Source organism: Odontomachus brunneus, unplaced genomic scaffold, assembly GCF_010583005.1.
Source record: "Odontomachus brunneus isolate Ranch 3 - 2012 unplaced genomic scaffold, Obru_v1 Obru_scaffold_023, whole genome shotgun sequence".
Lineage (NCBI taxonomy): Eukaryota > Metazoa > Arthropoda > Insecta > Hymenoptera > Formicidae > Odontomachus > Odontomachus brunneus.
Window position 1 is genome coordinate 1,729,289 of NW_022639473.1, and position 11,460 is coordinate 1,740,748.

Sequence of the window (11,460 nt, forward strand, 5' to 3'; positions counted from 1 at the left end):
GGGGGGGGGGGAACGGCGGAAAGCCTCCCGGGCTTCGTTGATAAAATAATTACACAATTGTGTACTTTATGTAAAACGACGAAGAAGGATAGCACGTTTATGATCTAAATCAGTTTTTGTTTTTTCTTTTTTATTAAAATCTTTATTTTCTGTGTTTCGTAGCGTTCTTCTAAATAATAATTAACGTAACTTAACGTGAAATCGTGGTGTGAAAGAGAGAGAATAGAGAGAAAGTATAATGCTCGATATATTAGAATTATGGAAACTTTCACTCAAGTCGGTAAATGGTACGATATACAAGTGGAGCAGATTTAGGATACGTATAGAGTAATCTTAAGATTATAGATTGACAATGAGAACGACACGACCGATTAACAAAAATGGATCGATCGCTCGATTAACCGCGATGAGTCGGTAATTATACGCAAGTAGGGCAATGCAGACAGAGACGGTGATGTGAGTTTAACTTATGGGGTTTAGACTCGAGGAATATCGTCCACGTCGAGAAAGTGACAGTGCTTCAAAAAAGGAAGAGAGAGAAAGAGAGAGAGAGAAAGAGAAAGAGAACGCGTTTGCGCAAAAAACAGAACAAGGGACGGGCGATTTTCGTTTGAAGATGCGCGGTACAAGTTCCGAAAAAAAAAATAAAATAAGAGAGATATGTCAATCGCGATTTCTCTCGACGCGTACGACACACACGCTGCTTCGATCCGGAAGTCTATACCCTCGTCAGAGAATGTTACAATATGAGAGTAAGTTATACAATTATACTTAACACGATACACAAAGTTTACATCCCGAATATCAAATGGATACGATCAAATACCACGGTTCAAGCGAAACGGAGATTGTTATCGACTACCTCGAATACGGATCGGCAACCAGGTACATGTGTGTAGGTGTGTATATGTGTGTGGACCTCTTTTCTTAATTTTCTTTTTGTAATTTCCAAATATGCCGCACTCTCTTATCGGGCCTCGTTCACCTCGCTTATGTTCCGCGTGAACCGGGTGCTCTCCCTTAAAACAGAAAAAAAAAATGAAAAAACTAGAAAGAGACCATTTCTTCGTTAAATCAATTGATATTTTACTTAAAGGCGAGTCAATACAATACGATGGATAATAAACAGATATATTCACATCGATAATCAATCGTGAAAAGTGAACAAACGAATTGGAAGAGACTTTAGACGAAATACTATTTTTGCCACAAATACAAATCAATCCATCTTTTCGAATTTGCACTGTTGCCTTCGTGTGAATACCTCAAATACACATTAATTTCGTAAATGAGGAAATACAGAAAATCCCGTCCAATGCGAATAAATGGCTTGAATACCTCTCGTTCATTATGCTCACGAATCGAAGTCTCGCGTGAAAGATACATTTTGCCATAGATGTAATATATGTGTGGAAGAAAAGAACGTTCAAGTGTTCCGTTTCGTTTTTTATCAGTCTTCAAATAGATCGCTTCGAATATAACGTAACGTCGTATAGGTGTTTTACAACTATACCGCTGCACATAAAATCTAGAAGGTTTGAAAAGTATATTCCACAGTTGTGTAACATCCGGCTAGTTCTCAAACGTTCACCTTTGCGGTTCTCTTTCTTTCGTTTTATACACGCATTTCTTGTATACAAATAAAAACGAAATATACAATCCTGAACGAATCCCGACATGCCGGAATTATCTTCGTTTTCTTATTTAATACGCATCTCTCGTCCCTTTTTTACTCGTGTGTGGTACGTTCACTCAATATTAATTAATCCAAACTAAAATCGCATATATAACATCGTTGACCTTACGGCGAGGTGTGTCAAGAGACCTTTGAAAGCCGTCGAGAAGAATTACGGCAAGAGTCGAATGTTCTACGAAAATTAAAAGTCTTAACGATATTTGTAGCAAAAATATACATGTCACATTACTCCCCGCGATCATATACGATTATACAAAAGAAAAACTTAACAGAGACGGGAACGAAGAAGAGTTTTGGCAAAGAAGAACATAACGTTTATAACGAACGTCGAACAACCAGTTACTCAGTGTCAAACGGGCGCGGCTGTACAAATCGTGATACCCACTGACAACGAGCTCGATGATCGCACATTTATACTTAAGAATCTATTATTTATATGACGATACTGCTCATACGATTCCCTCACAAACGAGTTTAACGGTACCGCGAACGAAACTAATAATCCACGCTACTCGATCCAGTTATACCAATAATCATGTGTACCGATACAGTGTACATACGTTATTACCAAATAACATATGTACTGCTTCATCTTCATACGATCAATAGGGCACGCTCCTTCTTGTCTCATTCTAACGAGAGCAAACACGATGATTGGTTCAGAGACACGTATCAGCGACATTATCAAAGCAACAATACTTGAAACGAGAGTCTCTCAAATACAATTCGATTAGTCATTATTATATTGATATTTACAAGAAAAAAAAGGAAGATGCATTTCTGGCTTTTACTAGAAATGATGAAAATCATTCGCGATTATAAACATGACAGCAGAAACTACATTTATAATCACGTAGGAAGATGAAGCACGAGGAACAGAATGCGTGTATGTGTATGTATATATGTACGTGTCTATCTGTGTACATGTATGTACGTGTGCGTGCGTGCGTACATGAATCAAGGGGGATGTTTATTTATTAATGTATGTATGTATGTATGTATGTACGAAACAAATTGCGTAGTTGTTCAGAAGTGCGATATAAATTCGGAGAGTATTAAAGCAATTGCAAATTCATTTTATACTACAATTTATACGGTTTCTGCAACTTAATTTTCATGCTGTAATATGAAATTACACTTAACATTGACAAATCTAACACAAGTATTTTTTTCTTTTTTGCGTGAAAACAGACGTCGGGAATATCTCGCGAATAATTTGTGATAATGAAAATTAGAATCACTAAAGTTATCAGCGTTACGATATCCGTTATTAATTCTAATGGACAAATTCGCTTTTAGGAGCGTATACGTAAAGTTTGGCCATTTATTTGTCGCGCAAACGATAGCTGATGTGGTGCGCATAAAATTAACATCGTTCTAAAAAACTTCCTTATTGTGGGCAATTATGAATTACTAATATCAATATTGATATTACTAATATCAATATTGATATTACTAATATACTACGTTAATACGTTAATTAACATATACGATAAATGCATTATTGTAAATAATAATAATCAGATTACTTGTATAAACAATAATTGTGTCACTATTAATTATTAATTATACGTATGGAAATGATGGCTCTTCGAAAACAAATTTGCACATAAGAATTAATTCTGTCAAATAATATTCAGTACTCGCTCATCTTGTATTATGAAAAATTACAGTTCGTCTATATAGTCATAATCACAAAACGTATCATACGTTTTACTAGAAAACTGCAACATATTGGAAACAATAAAGAGTTAAACCACGAATTCAGATAATACACACAACCAAAACCTTCGAAAGCTTCCATTGCGTTTTATGCCTTCTGGTAAAAAGACTCTAAAGAGTACTTGCATTATATACATCTATACATCTCTCAAACTCCTATACTTGATTGAATGTTACAACAGGGCATATATTATGTTATAGAAAGCTATCCCAGTAGTATTGCCAAGAAAAGAAACCGACGAAATAAAAGTTTCGCGATATCTTCTACTTGAAAAAAGAAAGTGCTCACAAGTTTACGATACTTATACATTAGTATCTGTCTCTTCTCTACTTTCTAAGTAAAAGATAAACATGCATATTAATTATTGCATTGTATACGATACAAGCATTATAAGGATCTACATTTCATCTAATCTATCAGTGTCACGGAATACGTTATTTGCCGAATGTAAAAAAATATTGCTTCTTGTGTCAAAAATCTAACTCGATTACTGTTTATAGAGAAAATTAGCTTTACGAAACACATTCAATTGCAATTCTGAAAAGTTCGCTAAAACTTTTGTGAGTCCTATGGTCGTGTACTCTCTAGAGCCTCCCGATATGAAGCTATACTTTTATATCCTATGTAGTCACTTTATTTCCAATTAAATTTGTCGAGGAATGCTTTGGTTGTGCACTCGCAATATATATATATATATATATATATATATATATATATATATATATCTTACGAGATACCTGGCTGAAAAATGGTTTCAAAAAAGTTAAGTGACATCCACTTTTTCTGTCACTGAATTGCACAAAATTATTCGTCCTTTTTCATAGAAAATAAAGAATGTAGTGCTTATAATAATAAAATAATGAAAGAAACACTTAAAAATCTCTCCAGTATTATTAATCTAAAAATGCTAACTATAATCTCCTCCCGTTAAAAAGACAGGAAGCACGATTGCGCAAACGCATTTTTCAGAATATTTATACTGTTTCGCACGTACAACATATGTATCCTCGAGAAAGTACTAAAATTACTATGTCGTTCATAACAATTGAGATTCTCAGTCAAAACATAAGAATCAATTCCAGATGAAATGATACCTTACATTTACCAATACAATTAGCGATCTAACCGCTACGACCGAAAATCTGTAGACGAAACCAAACTGCACGGCAGCTTTTTAGCCATCAAAGGAATTATACGTTAGATTAATTCAATATCTTAAGTTACCTAGTTACTGTTGTGTTTGTGTATCAAATCATTATCATAACAATTACTTGTTGGGCACACACCGAATTAAAGTCTCATCTGTAAGCACGTGTCATTTTTTCGGTACGTTTCGGTAACCGCTGTTCATTAGCCATCCTCTTTCGGGGGCGTGAACCATCCTACCAAAACACAAAATGATACACATTAGAAATAGATACATAAGTAAGATAAATAGAAGTAGATAAGAATAGTAAGATAAGTAATAGTAATAGATACATAAGTAAGATAGTCTTCTCCGAATGACACATCTAGTATAGAGTACAACAGATATATATATCCTCACCATTCTTTTCATGTATTTGTACAAGAGACTTGAATGACTGTTGGGCACGTGCCAAACTATATTGGCCTTGCCCGCCGCACACTTTGCCAGCACCACCTGATCCTTGGAACTGTATACGCGCTTTGCCCTTTACTAACGTTGCTGAAATCTGCATTATAACAGCTTCCACCGTATATGCCGAACTCCATCCCTGTTTCGTAAGAAGCTCCATGCAAATTGCGCCTCCTACAAGAACATATCCACCGGAAATGATGGGATGTACAACTCTTACGAATGGAGGCTCGAATGGATAAGTTTCCTGCAAATGATTTGAATAATGCAATAAATGTTTGAAAGAAGGACGAATGTCCACAAGCCTGTTCCAAATCGTATATCACATACAAAAGCATATCACACTAGAATATCCAATTTACACAAATAAGATACCTTAAAAAGCATGTTGAGAAGAATACTGTCTTTGCCTTCTTTCTCTTTTAGAAGAATGAGATCGCTATGGAGTGGTGAATCAGGATCTACACACATCAACCTGATATTCCATTCATACAAACTGTCATTTACTAGTTCTATGCTATACATTCCTGGAAAGGAAAATGCAAAAGTATTTATACAAATGAAACGCACAATGCATACCACAACAATGTAGTCTACTCAAAACTCAATAGTTCCAAGGAGATAATACCTTTTTTAAAGCTGTCACTTCGATAAATATCACGTAGTTCCTTCATGAGTCTATCGGTAGCTTGTACACTTCCACAAACAGATCCTTTTAAATAGTCTTGTCTCTGATTCTGTCTCAACCTCTCCAACGTCGCGAGATGTTCCAAGTCCATTTCTTCGCCCTGTATCATTGACAATTAAGATTACGGCGTAACAATAATAACAAGTGAACACAATTAATCGTCCATTGCTCTTTCTTTACCTTACTCTTAGCGTTAGCATCTCCCTCGTCCATGTCTAGGTGGAGGTCTTCTTCAGTCTCGCTCTCTTCATCCTCGTCGAAGTCATCAACGTCCTCGGCGTCCATTCTCTGCGCCACGGCTTCGTTTGGTCCTCCTAAACGTAAAGGATCCAAAGCCGTTCTGAGTCTTTCGACATCCGGTGGTTCTGGTAACGAATGTAGTCTGCATAATTCTTTCAGGAGAATTCCGACTTGGTTGATTACATGGTTGTCACGGCCTGTTGTGTTACTTAAAATTTGTACAGCGTTTGTAACACTAGTCTCCTCAGACTCGGCAAACCAGACTGGCGGTGTAGAAGGATAGGTTTCCTACATAAACATTGTTAATATTGATGCAGCTGTATCGTAGACACACCAATTCGTGTTTACAGATAAGGTAAATGTCCCTGTGATTGAACATGTCCTAATGATTGAACATTGTGAAATACATAATAATATATTTATATTTAAAATATTTCTAATACATACACAAAAATAAGACTTTTAAGTTTCATTAAAAGATATGCTAATTTATAATATTATATAATAACCATTCAATTAGAATTTATTATTTGTTAATTGGAATATGCTTCATTTTTCAGTTAAATTACTAGCAGAACCAGCATTACTTATTATCTCATTGAAATTATGGAGTGATACACTTATTGTTTATTTCCTATCACTTTTCGCTCACTGACAAGCCAAAGTTTCAGTATGTAAACGTTAGTTTTGTTAATAATTCCATTATAATTATTTGTCGATGCAAAACTAATTATGTTTTCTTATCAGTTCGGTCATTGGAACATTTACTTTAACCATTACAGATAAACGATTATCTGAGATTGAGATATGCTGAGATACTTAAAAAGGAAACGGACTTTAACATCATCAATGTTTTACGAACAAAGCTTCAAGACGCGATAATTAACTTTCCCATACACGCACGCAAGCGCGCGCATGATTTAAATGTATACGCGTACACACACACACAACACACACACACACACTGCACACCTGACATCTATCGCGCAATCGGTAAATAATGCACGAAAGATGCAGATGCAACACGCACTGAAACCGTACGTAGGACAACATGCGTTAAAAAAGGAAAGAAGAAAAAAAGGAAGTCGCATTGCACTCGATTGCCATGCTCTCCGCGCTGACATCGCACGTTGTTGCGTACTGCGACGCGGCGTTGCGTTTTCCACACCACGAGACAATCGAACTCGCCTTGCTAATTTCGCCTCGCAATTAAATCGTATTCGACGTGTGAGATCATGGTCGATCGAGCGCGACACATTGTGCACGACGCGAGATTTACGATCTCCTTTTTCTTTGTCTCTTTCTCGCTCTTTGTCTCTCTCTTCTTCTTCTCCCTCTCCCTCTTTCTCACTACCTCTATATCCTGACGACGATATTAATACATACGGCGTCACTAATTGCCCAGCAGTTCCGGCTCAGGCGTTTTCGTGCTGAACGCGTCTTACCTAAATGTTCTCGTGCACTAGAATCGGTTAAAAAAAAATCACTTCGCGCTTCTCAATCAACAATCACGACGTGAACAGCGGAGCACGCGACGCGACGTCGTCTGGAAAACGCATAAACCTGATTTGACGAAGCTGACGAGTACACGTCGCAACGACTCTTTTAAAGTCCCCGACAGAAAGCACTGACAACAGACGTCCCGCACAAGGGAGAATCGTCCTCGCTATCTGCTCTTTGTAAGCATCGACTTTTATCGTTTATTGTTAATCCGCCAAACAAAGTACGTCGCGTGAGCACCGAGGCGACGATGCCGCGAAAAAAAATCGATGTCAACGGCGTCAAGATGATCGAGCTATCGAGGGAAAACAGGTAGCAACGAGAACATCGTGAAATCGGTACCGTTAGAAGCTGGTCCTGTCAATAGAACCCAAACAGCAAGTATTGAGTCATTGTGTTTCTTTGTCCATTTACCTGAGGTGGACAGCTTTACATAGCCGAGTGTCTACCTGAACGTGTACGCAGTTGAAAGACGATAAGCGTGCGAGAAAGTAACGAAAGATACGAAGCAACGAACGAGCGAACCAAGCAACGAAGCAACACACGCACGCACGGACGCACAACGAACGCGAAAACAGGGCCCGTGATCGTTTAAAACCGGCACTCGCGTGTGCTCTTACGCGTACGCGCAAGCAGCAGTTTCACTTACTGTGATATTGGCGTGTATTTCGTATTTCTTCCCATTTTTACCGACGAACCTGCAGCTGAGCTCGTCCACGCTCGCGGACATTATCTGAAACCTCTCATGGCTCTTGGGGAAGACGGATTCGAGCGTTTTGATTTCCTGCTTGAGGGTGTTCAGACAAGCCATTTGCGGAATGGCGTGTAGTAGGAGAGCTGCGCCCCGAATCCCACGGCGTTTCACCGTCTGCCCGGACAAAATTACGACGGATCCCGAGTGAGAGTAACACGACGATCCCGATGACTACCCAACAAAATGGCGACTGGCCTGAGGTACCCTCGGCTAGTCTCGTGCGAGTTCACTCGGCGTCGTGTATGCCCTCGCGCTTGAAGTTTGGCAGGCGTTCTGATCGAACGCGACGTATCTCTATATGTTCGTGCATCATGACGCAGGATCTGTGCGACGCTGCGAGGTATGTTCGTTTTGATCACTGACATTTCATACCGAGTCGGCGCCTCACTGTGATTGGTCCATTGAGAGTCGTAGTCGGCAGTCGGGTCGCCCTGTGCAGTCGGTAGTCTGATACGGGCTTAATACGTCTGACTGTCGTTATAGGCTGCGTTCCGTTTCACGCATATGCGCGCATTTATCTATAGTTCATGTTACATATATTGTAGGCATATATGAGTGTTATATCACACTCCGATCCTTCTACTAGTACAGTGGCGACTCGTAGCGGAGACTTTGAACTAATAAAAATAATGGGTGTATTAATTGTAAGGGGTCTAAATATCATAGAGATTTGAATCCCATCCATGGACGTAGAAATATCTGGCCCTTATTCTTGAAATAGTTGCGTATATGTAAGTTTTACTGCGCAGGTTTAATCATACCATAAAATAGCTGCGCAATGAAAGTTACGTATACGCAAAAATTTCAAGAATATGGGCCCTGGACGGAGCGTAAAGTATTTTAATTGGCGCGGAGTGTGAAGTCAGCGCGGTGAGGGGAAACTTCGTCGCGGCCATCTTTGATCAAAAGATGATCAAAGGGTGATTAAAAGTGATATACAGGATATCCGGTAACTGATTGAACAACCGTCGTGTACAGGTAGAACAAGTTAAAATAATCATAAAAGTTATATATCATTTTGAAATTTTCTTAATACTTATTTCGTAATTAATCAAAATGTATAAATGAATGAGCTCACGAGAAGCGGTAGAATAGGCTCTGTGTGTAAAAGAAATGGCTTAGGCCTGGTTGCACCAATATTATTTTGACTTTAAGCAAAACTTAAATATATTTCTATCTTTATCTTTCTTTCTAAATAAATAAAAACAGACATATTTAAGTCTTGCATAAAATCAAAATAACGTTGGTGCAACCGGGCCTTACTTCTTAGCAACGATGAGTAAACAGTTGATTTCGAGGTGGAGTAACGTATACGTGTCGCTTCAGCCGTTTATTTATCATTACTAAGAGGTAAGCCATTTCTTTTACACACAGAACCTGTCCTACCACTTAAAATCAGCTGTTTATTCATCGTTGTTAAGAGGTAAGCCATTTCTTTTACACACAGAACCTGTCCTACCACTTCTTGTGAGCTCATTCGCTTATACATTTTAATTCATTACGGAATAAATATTGAGAAAATTTCAAAATGGTATAACTTTTATGATTATTTTGACTCATTCTACCCGTACACGGCGGTTGCTCGATCAGTTACCGAACACCCTGTATATATATGACATATGTGTATACATCGAGGATTTTAATCTTTGTGGTGAAAGGTCCTTATGGATAGGACTATATATTTCATAGTAGAAGATGCCGGATTGTTACGAGAAACATTGTAAAAAAAAAAGCCGGAGAACCGAGAAACTGGAAAAATAAAATACAACTAGAATGGGAACGTAAAAATGATAAAAAACTATTATTTCACAGGTATGTTTTTATAACAGATAGTTGCAATCAGGATAAAACTTTATATTCACATACACTCATACACACGTATTCATTTTGTATATTTTCCAATCTATACCAAGATTGTGTTCCGTGCAAACATTGTGCTTCGTGATACCGAGTGAAAAATGACTTACCGATCGATGTCGAAAAGACGTTGAAATCATCAAATCGACGTCTATCGGTAAGTCATTTCTCACTGGGTATAGACACAGACGAGATATTATAAGGTGTAGTAAAAAGAAATCCATTATTTTTCCAATAGATGGCTTTAGTAACGTGTATCTCGCGTTGTATAAGTGCGATCGATTTACGCTAGATGGCGTTAGAAAGATAAGATTTCGTACTAAAAAAACTTCTCAGACAGTTTTGTGATTGTTTGACTCAGTATTGTTTGAGCGCGTGTCAAAGATGGACACCAGCAAAGAGAAAATACGCCATATTTTACACTTTTTCTTCGATAAAGGCGAAAACGCAAGCCAGGCGGCTGAAAATGTGAATAGTGTTTATGGTCCTGATACTGTAACAGCCAATCACGCACAATTTTGGTTTCGTTGATTTCGTTCCGCTAATTTTAATGTCAAAGATGCACCATGCTCTGGAAGGCCAATTGTCGAAAATGTCGATAAAATAATGAAAATCGTCGAGTCCGACCGTCATGTAAGCACTGTTTCGATTGCCCAGGAGCTAAACATTGCACAAAAAACCGTTTGGAACCACTTGAATAAGGCTGGATACAAAAAGAAGCTCGATGTATGGGTGCCACATGAGTTAACGCAAAAAAACCTCATGGACCGAATTTCCATCTGCGAATCGCTGCTGAATCACAACAAAATCGACCCATTTCTGCAGCGGATGGTGACTGGTGATGAAAAGTGAGTCACTTACGATAATGTCAAGCGAAAACGGTCGTGGTCGAAACGCGGTGAGCCGGCGCAAACGGTGGCCAAGCCAGGATTGACGGTCAGGAAGGCTTTGCTGTGTGTTTAATGGGATTGACAGGGAATCATCCACTATGAGCTGCTCCCCTACAGCCAAACTCTTAATTCGGACCTATACTATCAACAATTGGACCGTCTGAAGGAATCAATCGCCCAAAAGCGGCCAACTTTGGCCAATAGGAGAGGAATTGTGTTCCATCAGGACAACGCCAGGCCACACACGTCGATAGTGACTCGTCAGAAGCTCCGGGAGCTTGGTTGGAAGGTTCTTATGCATCCACCTTGTAGTCCGGACCTGGCACCAAGTGATTACCACTTGTTCCTGTCTATAGCGAATGATTTTGCTGGTGAAAAATTCGCCTCAAGAGAAGCTTGTGAAAATCGACTGTCCCAGTTTTTTGCCAATAGGGACAAGGGTTTCTATGAGAGAGGCATAATGGAATTACCTTCAAAATGGCAACAAGTTATCGAACAAAACGGTGCATATTTGA

At 38.6% G+C, this 11,460-nt stretch overlaps 1 protein-coding gene across 3 annotated transcripts; it reads right to left on the reverse strand.

Moving 5' to 3' along the window:
• Positions 1 to 119: 119 nt before the first annotated feature.
• On the reverse strand, positions 120 to 8,478 carry LOC116842244 (ubiquitin-conjugating enzyme E2 Q2). Of its 3 annotated transcripts, none has more exons than XR_004377699.1 (7): positions 8,094 to 8,478; positions 5,885 to 6,232; positions 5,645 to 5,804; positions 5,392 to 5,543; positions 4,966 to 5,263; positions 4,706 to 4,801; positions 120 to 1,019 (listed from the first exon to the last, which is right to left on the reverse strand). XR_004377699.1 is itself a non-coding variant. In XM_032811164.1 (6 exons), the coding sequence occupies exons 1-6, from the start codon at positions 8,253 to 8,255 to the stop codon at positions 4,770 to 4,772; spliced, it is 1,152 nt and encodes a 383-aa protein (XP_032667055.1). In that variant the 5' UTR covers positions 8,256 to 8,478; the 3' UTR covers positions 120 to 4,769. The 3 variants fall into 3 exon arrangements, 1 of the variants encoding a protein (XP_032667055.1); XR_004377698.1 differs by having other exon boundaries at positions 4,644 to 4,801; XM_032811164.1 differs by having other exon boundaries at positions 120 to 4,801.
• Positions 8,479 to 11,460: the final 2,982 nt, after the last annotated feature.

Excerpts from the sequence above, each read along its gene's own strand:
- LOC116842244 (XM_032811164.1), bottom strand. The coding sequence starts at position 8,255 with ATGGCTTGTCTGAACACCCTCAAGCAGGAAATCAAAACGCTCGAATCC. Across the intron at positions 5,805-5,884 it reads ATGCTAACGCTAAGAGTAAG|GGCGAAGAAATGGACTTGGA; the intron begins GTAAAGAAAGAG and ends TCAATGATACAG. Across the intron at positions 5,544-5,644 it reads AAGTGACAGCTTTAAAAAAG|GAATGTATAGCATAGAACTA; the intron begins GTATTATCTCCT and ends TTTCCTTTCCAG.